At 44.9% G+C, this 12,474-nt stretch overlaps 1 protein-coding gene across 2 annotated transcripts; it reads right to left on the bottom strand.

The window, feature by feature from the left end:
* Positions 1 to 170: 170 nt before the first annotated feature.
* On the bottom strand, positions 171 to 12,162 carry cip2a (cellular inhibitor of PP2A). Of its 2 annotated transcripts, none has more exons than XM_030349285.1 (22): positions 11,990 to 12,162; positions 11,347 to 11,449; positions 11,094 to 11,241; positions 10,774 to 10,886; positions 10,542 to 10,636; positions 10,310 to 10,406; positions 10,044 to 10,166; positions 9,235 to 9,380; positions 8,736 to 8,811; positions 8,138 to 8,383; positions 7,477 to 7,639; positions 6,826 to 6,973; positions 6,508 to 6,607; positions 5,702 to 5,820; positions 4,836 to 5,013; positions 4,381 to 4,455; positions 3,970 to 4,080; positions 3,303 to 3,499; positions 2,742 to 2,855; positions 2,136 to 2,218; positions 1,505 to 1,644; positions 171 to 540 (listed from the first exon to the last, which is right to left on the bottom strand). In XM_030349285.1, the coding sequence occupies exons 2-22, from the start codon at positions 11,446 to 11,448 to the stop codon at positions 400 to 402; spliced, it is 2,715 nt and encodes a 904-aa protein (XP_030205145.1). In that variant the 5' UTR covers position 11,449; positions 11,990 to 12,162; the 3' UTR covers positions 171 to 399. The 2 variants fall into 2 exon arrangements, with proteins under 2 accessions (XP_030205145.1, XP_030205146.1); XM_030349286.1 differs by having other exon boundaries at positions 4,381 to 4,449; positions 11,990 to 12,157.
* Positions 12,163 to 12,474: the final 312 nt, after the last annotated feature.

Raw genomic sequence — 12,474 nt, 5'->3', positions numbered from 1 at the left:
GACCCCATGGTGGGGGCAGGGGAGAGACAGGTTCCGGAGCTCCGAGAGTTGGTTGTTCAAGTCTCAAAATAACACACAATGCAATCATGGCGCGCGCACACCCACACCGACACCCACACCATGTAAACTTCAAAACAAATTTCCATTATGCTAAAGCAACACAAAACCAATGGAGCTAAATCATTTATTAATCAAATAAACAAACATTTAAAAGGACATCACCGCTGAAACATTACATTGAAACAAAGTGGTAAATTAAGTATTCCACATATATAGTAGGCAGTCTATAGTAGAGTCATAATAAATAGAGGGCTTATACCTAAAAAGGTCAATTTCAATCTTTAAAATTTTAAAATGTATCCATGTTATTAAAAATCTGCATGGCAGAGTTTGAGGCTCTCAGAGCGACAGGTCGTTCTTGGTCTTGCCGCTGCTCAGGCTGTGGATCATGGCGATCATGGCCGAGTGCTTGTTCAACTCGTCCTCCTTCTGCTTCAGCTTGACCGCCACCTGGTCCTTCTGCAGCTCCAGAGAGGAGGCCTGACGAGGGGATTAGGGGTTAGCAAAGACCCAGGCTCCAATATGGGGCCTTGATGCAAACTTGGGTGACTTCTAAACAGCATGTCATCGACTATTCATCCCTTTAGTGTAGGGCTGCACAATTGTGTCAAAGTGGTGATTTGGATTATTAATGTGTTTGAAATATTGTAGATTAAATTAATATCAAGTGGCTCCTACTGTACATCAAAATGATGATATGCAGGTGATGATATAACAATTTGTAATTAGATTTTAGTGTATAGGGTGCACAAAATCAGATTTATTTGTTTTACAATGAGTAAATAAAAAGTTAAATGAACTAATTGCAATTTTTCTAAATAGGTTCATTGCAGAGACCAAAAACACAATTTAAATAGTCAATTAATTGTCAAGCCCTACTTTAGTGGGTGTTTTGATTGCAACAGTGCACGTTAAAATATGTGGAGCATCAGGAACAACTAAGCCATTGTTTGGATAAACATAACATGTCTAACTCCCCGCTTAAATCATTCCTCTTGTTTTATGGTAGTCCCTGCTTTGGGCAAGAGAGAAATCCCATCCAAGAGGCGAAGTGCTGTATCCTTTGGAGGCTACACATGTCTGCATAGTTTACAAAGAGAGTCAGTCTTCAAATCAACATTGCCTGACTGTTGACCTGATTTACAGACGTGTCAAGTAATCTGCTGCGGACACCTAAGCAAACATGAATGCTAAACCCCTCACTGCGCAAGAAGGACTTGATGAAATCTACAATATTGTAAACCTGTCACACCATTTTTCGTAAGAGGTACTCGTAGCGCAAGAGGTACTCTGAGCGCAAGATGCCTAATCCTGACCTGCTCCTTAATGACACCATGAAGCCACTTTGGATAAAACAACTCCATCATAAAATAGAAAACCTTGCCTTTTCAGCATTCATCTCATCACCTGCTACTTTGCCCTTTGACTCTGTGTGTCCACTCACCCTGATGTTGGCGTCCTTCCTGGCCTGCTCCGTCTTGTTGAGCTCCTTCCTGAGCATGTCCACCGTCTCCTCCAGCTCCCTCCGCTCCCGCTCCTTCTCCTTCGCCTGCACCTCCCCCGCCTTCAACTGCTCCCGCAGGGCTGGAAACACACACACACACACACACCGTGGGGAGAGAGTTAGGGCCGCTTCACCCCACTGAGGCCTACACGTTTGGCCACGAACGGCGAAGATCCACGTGGCTACTTGTTAAATCGGCGCCCCTTTGGCCGGTCGATGGCCGGACGAGTAAACCTCTCTGAGCTCAGCACCCGAGTCCCCATGTGGATCTATGCAGAGCTGTGTGCACTGAGCTTACCTCATCAAGTCGTTCAGACCAGTATATACCGTAACGACCTTAGAACAGCGGTCCGCCAAGTGTTAATTAAGTTAATTAAGTCTTCAAATTAAGTATCTTTTAACATTTTTTACATGAGCCTTTTAGGACATCCCAAATAATCATAGCGGAGTATTGGTTAAGATATTGCGTCAACATATCATTTTAGGGGCTGGGGGTCTCTGGCCTAGATGGTATGTTGCAGGTGGGAATGACATCTCGTAGGGGGAGACATCGTAACGTTTTATATCGTACCCGTGATGTCATCGCCACGCTGCTGAAGATCTGACTGGAGGGATTTGACCTTGGACTCTCTTTCCTCCAGCACCGACACCGTCCTGAGAGACAGATGATAGAGAGAGAGGGACAGACAGCGGACAGACAAAGACAGAGATGAACAAGAGAACGAAAGAGACAGAAAGATGAGAATGACAGAGAATGAGAGAAAAGGCGAGACAGAGACAAATAGGCAGAGGCAGAAATACGGAGAGGGGAAAAAAAAGGAGAAATGTTATGCAGAAAAAAGCTAAGAGGTAGACCACAAAAAGTATATGAAAGCTTAAATATGAATGGAAAAATTGTTCACCATCATTGAAAGTATTCGAGGTCTCAACCAGAAAGAGAATATTCATCATAATGCAAGTTCAGTTACTTTAGTATTCAACCCGTGTTTAACCACTCGGTCGACACACCTTTTAGACCGGACTGAGGACAATTTACACTGCATTGTTTTAAAAAATTGATTTACATTTGTTTAAGGCGTCGTGGTATATTTGTGATTGTGATATATTTGTGAGTGTGTGTGTGTGTGTGTGTGTGTGTGTGTGTGTGTGTGTGTGTGTGTGTGTGTGTGTGTCCCACTTGTCGTGCTGCAGGCGTAGGGCCTCGTGGCTCCTCCTCAGGGCATCCGTCTGCTTGGTGAGGGAGGCCTGAGACGTGTGCAGGTCCTTCAGCTGCTGCTCCGCCTCGCTGAACCTGCACAGCCAACAAGGACAGGGAGACATGAGATCATACGTCTCCTTTCATCTCATCTACGTGTTTGCGTGCAAGACGCGAGTGCACATTTGTAAGTAAGGAAATCTATTTTTTTTTATTCCACAAAACCTTTTAAACAATGGAAAATGAAAAAACGGATCATTCCGTGTACACAAGAAAGATCTGTGAGTGAGTGAGGGAGTGAGTGTGTGCGTGTGCATGCATGTTTGTGAGAGTGTGTGTGTGTGTGTGCATCAGTGCATGTAATTCATTTTTATTTAAATAGCACGTCTTTAAACAGTGTGTAACAGAATACAGGTCAACAGCAACAGTGGAGCATTACATATAAACATGGAAAACACTGAGTGAGTGAGTGTGTACGTGTGTGTGACTGCGTGTGTGCAGATGCGTGTGTGCGTGTGTGTGCGTGTGGTGTGTGCGTGCGACCTGCTGAGCAGCGTGTTGTAGGCGCCCTTCAGGGCCTGGTGCTCCAGGGAGTCCTGCTGCAGCCGGCCGTTGTGCTGCAGCAGCTCCTGGGTGTCGGCCCGGGAGCGCTCCACCTCCTGCACCTGGGAGCCCAGCTCCGCCTGCAGCTGCTCCCGCCGCCGCGCCGCCTCCTTCAGCAGCGAGCCCAGCTGGCGGGCCTGCGGGGGGAGGAGGGGTGAGGGGCCGGGCGCAGGCTCAATATTGGACTGGGACGCCAGCCCTCGGCCAGTGATTTGATAGGACGGGGATAATGTGTTGACGTTTCGTGCGTAATTGGGTGTTGATGGTTGATGGTTGATTTTTTTTCAATGGCATTAAAAACAAATAATTAAAATGGAGACGGAAATAAAGAAATAGAAGAGAAAATAACCAATGCACAAAAGAAAATCTATAATAAACAAATAGTAAGAGGAGGGAGAAAAGGCTTTGAAAGTCAAGTGAGATTCGTAATCATGTAAGATTATCGTCATGTAGATAAAACTCTAAAAGGGTTATTTTCATAATATGAATCAGGCCAATTAAAACACATTGTGCAAGAAAGGTGGCTCATATCGTTTCTGGATCAGAAGGTTTCATGCCCTCAAACAGAGCCCTGGGGTGTCTCTACAGGTCTGTGAGGGGGGGGTACCTCAGCCTCGGCCTGGGCCTTCTGCTGGCGGTTCTGGGCGATGAGGCGGTCGGCCTGGGACAGAGCCAGGGCCTTGGCCTCCAGCAGGTCCTGCAGACGGCTCTCCTTGGCCTGGGGACACACCAGGCACCAGCCGCCATTAGACAACAACAATGAGGACAGGGAGCTGTTGGCAAGACGCCATAAATACTAATAAAAACTGAATGTATAAAAATGGATATTTAAGTGTAGCAACGGTAAAATACAACAACGCCTAAAGCACACGGCTGAAGCCAAATAACTTTTTGGACTTTGAGCATCCACAATACAATTTTGTCCTATAGGGAAGCGAGTGCAAAAATACAGCCCTGCTAACTCTCATCATCATTGTATTATCACCTGTATTCCCGATGTTAATATAGAGTCACTCACCGCGAGGGCAGACAGCTTCTGCTCGTACACGTCGATGATCTCCGATACTCGCACGTCCTCGCCCGGTTCCTGCAGCTTCACACACACATACACACATTACATCCATACGCAACACAAGCCACGAGTGCTCTATTTAACTCATAAATCAAAAAGGAAATATTCCCCCCACTCGCACATGTATGAAACATATACAGGCCGAGCAGGGCTGTGCAATAACAGTTCATCTTTGAGTTGTGATATAAAAATGCAGACTTCAAAGCATCCCGTTTTGTAGCCTTAATTAACAGCAAATAACTAAACCTTATAAACTATAATCAAAATAATAAATCAGTAGAATAAAACAAATACTAAAAGGTTTTAGAAGGTAGATTTGGTCTGACATCACACCTAATATTAGCATACTTAACGTGATGAATCACAGCAGCTATTTAGGAAGGTCAGACACACACACACACCTCAAAGCCGTTCTGCATCTTCTCTATCAGGCTGTTGACACTCTTGGTGGAGCTGTTGGAGGAGTCGGAGAGGGTGAAGCTTCTGGTGGGCGGGACTTCCTCCACTGCCACGCGCTTGACAGACAGCTCCAGCTCCCTCTGACGGTAGGCGTTGTTGGCTGCGATGCTCTCCCCTAGACTAGAGTAGGAAGAACTGTGATTGGATATCCTGGATTGGATTTGACAATGCTAATTAAAACACTTGTAAGACGTGCCTGTTGGAGGCTCTAAAAATGGAAAGGACAAACATAAGGTCATATTAAGGGTTGAAAGCTCTCCCCTTTTCCAATAAACTGTCATAAAAAAATATAACTTAATGATGAGGAAGCCATGTTAAAAGGCCTTGTAAGCGAGTTGTCATTTCGGTCTACTTTCTCAGTTAGCACTCCCCTCCCATCTCGACGTCACCATAAATACAGGTCAAGCATGACTCCCATCTCATTTCTTCTCATTTAACCTTGTACCTATGTTACTGACCACACACTTTGAAATATAGAGCTATTTAACGCTTCTTAAAAAGGTATAGTGGGTAGAATTGAGTGGCTCGAACTTGGAATTGCTGAATAGGCAGATTATATTAAGTGGGTGTGCATTCTGTAATACGGGGGGGGGGGGGGGGGGGGGTCAGTTACCTGTTAGCTCAGCGCTAGTTGCTACTTAATTCTACAAACTGAAACTTATAAACATTTCAAATAAATATTGCTTACAGCGATATTTATGAGGAATAAACCGATAAACAGGAGAATAATATAACTGTGGACTTGGGGGTCGTTCAAGCGGAGAAAGCCATCCTCTGGTTTCATAGCGGCGGCTGTAATGGGACTCACATGAGGGAGGGGAAGTCTGGGAGGGGCGTGGCCTCCACCAGCAGCGCCAGTCCTGTCTGCACCGTGTCCCTGTGGTGGGACGTCAGCGCCACCGAGAACGGACTCACCATCCGCTGGTCCTGAACACACACACACACACACACACACACACACACACACACACACACACACACACACACACACACACACACACACACACACACACACACACACACACACACACACACACACACACACAGTAAGAGTGTAACGGGTCAATAACAATTAATTGGTTGGGTCAATTTAAATATTCCCAATATTTAAAGTGATGGACAACAGGATCCCAAAACCGTGAATATCAAAGAGGGATGTATCTAGTACAGATCTACAAAATATCTGGAAAATATCCAAGATACTCATGTCTGGGATATATACTATGTCCCAGATATACGTAGTAACCCGTCAATGGGCACCGTCATCGTACTGTGATTGGCCTTGCTCGGCAAGGTGAGTGTGACGTAATTGGTCACACGCTTGAAGAATAGCCAGGGAGGAAAATAGACCCCTGCCATTAAATCAGCCTGAAGGAACAGATGGAGATGAACTGACAGAAGATTTGCTTGCAACGGATTTCATAGAACATCATTAACTGATCCTTAATGCACATGTTCATAACCCTTAATAACATAAGAAGTAAATTAAAGATTACAGTTTCCGTTATGTTAACATTACTAAACAGTGTTGCGGTGTTTTAGCTGAAAGTCTGCCTGTCCTTTTAAACTGAAACAGATTGAATGCGTGTTCCTCTGTGGTGTTCGTGGGCGTACCTGCAGCATCCTGTAGAAGCTGGTCTCCATGTCCTTCACCTGGCCCCGGAGCTTACTCATCAGGTCTAGAGTCTTCAGCACCGCCTCCGCAAACACCTGGCTGAAAACACCACAACACACACACACACACACACACAGCTGGTTTAACACCACACACAGCTGGTTCAACACCAAACACACCTGGTTCAACACCACACACACACACACCTGGTTTAACACCAACCACCCACTCACACCACATTCATGTCTGTTTCAACATCACACACACGCATAATAAATCGTATTTCAATAAATCAAAACCTTGGTTGAACTACTCACACATGGTCACCATCGGAACCATGGGGCTGGCTTGTGAGTGGGCTGTTGTCCTGACAACAAGCCAGGAGGGACTCCACCTGCGAGAGACAGAGCTGTGCGCCCACCTGACGAGAGACCAGTGCCCTGGTCTGGTCTTCACCACACAGGAGTGGAGGCTAAGTCAAGGCTTCAAACACAAACCCTCTTTCTAACCTCTGTCTTCCTCCAAATGTAGATTAAACCTGTACATTTAGACGAATGTCACATAGAATTAAATATATAAATAAATAACAAAATTAGTAATAAAAAATAAGGTTGATAGAGACATTTTATATATATATATATATATATATATATATATATATATATAAAATAATATCCTAACTCTGGCAACTTTGTTACATTATGCATTTTCATGTCGTCCCCGATCAAGCCAACGAGGATCGGGGACTTCCTGTTTGGCATCAGGCCTAGAGAAAACCCCCAGATAGCCATCAGTGTTTATTCACACCATCAGACCTTCAGAGAAATGTGTGGTTTCGTGCGTCACGACCCAGACACTGCACGAGAGACGGAGTGAGACAAAATGAGACGCAAAGAGACACAGTGAGACGGGGTGAGACAGAGTGATACGGAGAGAGACGGGGGCGCCGGCGAAGGCGTGGAGGATATGGATGAGCAGGTGGGTGACGTGGGTGGTCCGGAGGCAGTGCCTCCGGAGCTGGGCGTCGCCCTGTGCCAAGCGGAGCCCCTTCAGCAGCTCCAGCAGCGCGGGCAGCAGCATCTCCACGAAGCTCAGCACGCACGGCGACACGCTGTCCCCCGCCAGCGCCTCCTACACACACACACACACACACACACAGATACAAACAGCCCGTGACAAACATTATCTGGCTAACTCAACTTCCGCTTCTCGAAAAATTTATCATATTCTATCGGATTCTTATTAAATTTATATTCACACACACACACACACACACACACACACACTTTAAGAAGCCTCAGAATAGAAACTCGTTAAAAGGGTTCTGAGTACTTATATGACTCATAACATTAACAGCGCTTCTCAAAAATCATTCTCAACCCATTGCAAAATGCACAATATAAATTAGATCTGATCATAGTACATAGTATACATAGTTTTGCAAGGGGTACCATTTAAATAAATGTCCTCTATATCAGCATAGCGCAATAAAGTAAGGCCGGCCCTATGATTCTCACTAAACTGTCCTCCCCCCTGAGAAGGTGAAAAGGCTAGGAAATATCTGAACGGGTCAAAGTGGTAACGGTCAGAGAAGCGCTGCACTGGTGTGTCCCAGCAGGGCCACCGTACCTCGAGGAGCTCGCTGAACAGCTGCAGGGCCTTCAGGGAGCACGACTCGGCCGACTCCAGGGGGCCGCTCAGCCACCTCAGCAGGCTCACACCGGGCTGCTCCGGCTTTGGGCCCCCGTCGCGCCCCGCCCCCGGGCGACGCCCGAGGCCGGCCCTGAGCCGGGGCCCCGCGGGCTGGAAGACCACGCCGCAGAGGAGCGCCCGCAGCCCGGAGACGCTGCACACCGCCAGCAGCAGCTCCAAGACCTAGAGAGAGACGCAGGCATGCAGGGTCACGTCCTTTTTCATGCATCAGCCACTGCGTCTTGTGTTTTTTTTTATTGAAAAAGAATCATGCAGAAGTAAACCGAAACTGGGATTGATCAAATGCAAGTCAGCCTCCACTTTGAGCACACAGCACTGTGATGGTTGAGTTTGAATTGAACCAGCAAAAGTCACCTACAGATTTGGATGAGGTGCGATGGTAATGCATGTGACTCCATTTTTATATCCTGTTTATCACACACACACACACACACACACACACACACACACACACACACACACACACACACACACACACACACACACACACACACACACACACACACACACACACCTTGGCTGCCGAGTCGGGCTCCTTTCCATGGAGAAGCCCCATCACCTGAGACACACAGGCTGAGAAATGCTCATACCTGCACAGAGCAAACATCCAATCATTATTGATTCTGTATACTGTAGATATGGAATACTATCCGGAGATATACTCCTTGGATTACCTCCCAGTCATTGTCTCAAATCCGGACAAGTACCATTTTATTTAACACATTTGAATTGTGTAGTTACCCTCTCCTTTACCCTTGATTCATTCGTGGCTATACTTTGAAGAGAGGCTTACTTTTGGAGATAGGAGATAAAGCATTGTACTTGGTAAAACAGGGCCCCAAAGGAAATAAGGCTTCCCTTTTCTGATCCACAATAACAAGAGAAGAGGATGTGAACTCTTGGCTTGAGAAGCATCCTAAAGATATATCTCTTTCAGTTATAGACCGTTCCTATAGCAACTGAAAGATTAAGTCAAACACAATGGTAAGTCTGTGCGAGTGACGTGGGCATACCTGGTCAGGTAATCTGCAATCTTGGGGCTCTTTAATAGGTCAACCAAGAGGTCAACAGAGTACTTCCGGGTCAGAGTGCCGTCACCATTGACGATGATGTTAAAGACAAGCTGGAATGTCTGGTGGATGTTTTTGGCATCAAACAGCTGAAAGATGAGAAGACGTGACCAAGATGAATTTGCATAATACGAACTCTATGACAGTGACAGATGCTCATTGGATATAAAATAAAACTGACAAATATGCAGAAAGTAATATGCAATAAAGTAATTTGAAATAGCACGCAGTGAACCACAAATATGCAGTAAAATGCTGTGATTATCTCAAACAATTTTGCTTAATATTCAACAAAGTTAAAGAATAGTTTTAATTTCTTCTTTAGAAAGTCAGCAGAAGTGTAGGGCTGTGATTGGATACTGAAGAATTTGATTGACAATACGCAGGAGTGCTAGTAATAGCAAGATTCCCAAAACATGTTATCCATATTATCAGTTGTAATACGGACTGCCTTGAACAGAACTATCATCTATCAACATTTCCTTACTACCACTGCCATTAACATCTCTCAAAGAAAATGTATTTACCTGTAAAACTGCACTGTAGCTAATCAGACTTGCTTTCATTCCAATTAGATTTCTATTTTGTACTTGCTGTAAATTGCTGTAAATTGGTTTATTGTTTTGACTCAGTGACCCATACGTGTCTAAAGAAGAAGAAATCGGGAATCTTATACAGCAAATACTGGTTGGTCTGGCTTAACACCCATTGCATCTAAAGCAGGGCAATGACCAGATGAGAATGTCCCCTACCTTCTCTCCCACTTTGTCGTTGAGCGTGAGGCCGGCCAGTATGGAAAGGGTGAACACCACCACTGTCAGACTGTTGTGAGCCAGGAAGTTCACCAGCGTGCGGTAGAACGCCTTCACGTTGTCCTGCAAGGAAGAGCGTGCCACCATTATACGACATAAATACACACTCTGGCATTCAGAACTAAATGTTGTGAATGTTTTTCTAATCCAACCCGCGCACTCCTCGACCGCAACCATATAGTGTGGTCAAGGCAGAGCAATCTTACCAGAGACTTTATGTGGCCCTGAATAGAGTGGTTGTATCGACACAGGTTAGCCATGAGGCCCAAGCACGGCATTGTGATGTCGTCATTATGAGACTGGCTGTGGGGATGAGAAGGGGGGGGGGGGGGGGGGAAGGAGGGACCATTTTAAATTTCTAAACGTAAAGATAAGCTTTCTTCATTAACGATTCTAACATGATTTTAAGGAAAAAAAAGATTTTTGAGTGTAACTTACATGTTGGTCATGAGAAAGGCTATGAGCTCGTGAATGTAGTTTGTGGAGTGGAATACGCGCGTGTTGTACGTAAGCTTCTGCAGAACCTGTAGACACTGAGAAACCCATGATACTCGATTATATACCACCCATGAAATACTAAGAACTTATACACATAGACAACCCATACATCAAACACCATGTAATTTATAACTGTAGGCAACCCATATATGTGCTCGACGTATTGACCTACCTGTAATACCAGCGGCTCGCCGGGTGTTGCGCTGTGCTGATGGATGACGGAGGCCAGCGTGCTGGTCAGGTTGTAGCTACTGTGGAGCATCTCTCGGCTGTCCTCGTCATGGGCTTTAACAGAGAGGCAGGTTGAAATCGTCACATGTTCAGGGTTTGAACCCCAATTCTACCTATTCTACGTCCTTGAGAAAAATGCCTTACCTATCTCCATGGTTTAAATGGTGCATGTCCCTTTTTGGAACAACATTGGCTAAATAACTCAATAGTAATAGAGACATAGAGACAGTGGGAGGAAGGATGCGGGCATGCGGCGCTAACCTAATTGGGCCAGCAGAGCGACGATGGTGCCTACGAGGACAGGACAGCTGTTTGGGTTTCCTGCGACCTCCACCAGACCACTCACACACTCACTGGGCAGCATCTTGCCAGACGACAGCAGCTGGTCACATTTTAAGCCGGACAACTCCTGAAGACACCCAGGGAGACAGAGAGAGACGAGAGCGGTTTAAACTCTGAAAGGAACAGTTATAAGACACAGAGAAACAAACTAAAGAAGTGGCGCAGCATTCACCTCCACTTGTTTCTGGAGCTTGGCAGTGGTCTGGGTGGACATGCAGTCTCGGTGCTGCTGGATGGCCAGGAGCAGCGACTTCAAGCACATAGTCATGTCCATCCTCGAGGCAAAACAGATGTCATCAAATCAAAAAAGTACTTTTATAGATAGATAGATAGATAGATAGATAGATAGATAGATAGATAGATAGATAGATAGATAGATAGATAGATAGATAGATAGATAGATAGATAGATAGATAGATAGATAGATAGATAGATAGACACTTTATTGATCCCTTGGGAATGCTCCTTCAGGGAAATTCAAAATTCCAGCAGCGGTAGTAGAGACAAGACACATAAACAAGCAAGAAAAACACAAGCTAAAATGCAACAAGACATTGTATAAATAAATACATAGAATACAAATCAGTACACTGTCATTCAAAACAGAGCACAGAAAATAAATATGCATAAAGTATTTGTCACGGGGCACTGCCCATATTTGTTGTGCTCTTTATACAACTATGCAATGCAAGTCGTACCTTACATTATCTCTGAATCGAACGTGAAGCTACGATAATGTTAATGCTAACATAAATGCTAGTTGACGTTATTCACCCTGTTTACCAGCTGGATTATGTCAAATTTCATAATATTACCTGTGTCAATGTTTAAGAAAACGTAAGTATTCAATATGGCAGTCTTGTAATAGTCCGTCAACGCTTTACGGCTTGTTTATCTTGCTATGCATTATTTGCCAGGGAACAAAAAAGCAGCAGCGGCTTCCTCCCGCTTTCAACTTCGAACAGAGGTGGACGGGTCCATGGTTCCCAGCAGGGGAGGTATAACGTATACCAATTGGCATAACGTACACAATTTGGTATATGTCGCCTAAAAGTGCAAGGTGAACGATAAATAATATATATTCTTTCAAACATATCAAGTGAGTTGCATTATTTATTCTTATTTACTCACATACTTACTGAAAATGATATATGCGCTCCCCCCCCTAAACACCATGTCTATTAGGACACGTGACCATGACTTAATCAGGCATCACAAAAGACTAACCAGGAGAGGGCAGCAGTGAGAGTTTTTGGAACACTTTGGAAACTATTGTGCAGCATACATTTGCAGACATATG

This window comes from Gadus morhua, chromosome 23 (assembly GCF_902167405.1).
Source record: "Gadus morhua chromosome 23, gadMor3.0, whole genome shotgun sequence".
NCBI classification, from domain to species: Eukaryota; Metazoa; Chordata; class Actinopteri; order Gadiformes; family Gadidae; genus Gadus; species Gadus morhua.
Note: the sequence above shows the minus strand (reverse complement) of the source record. Positions and strands in the feature narration are given on the sequence as shown.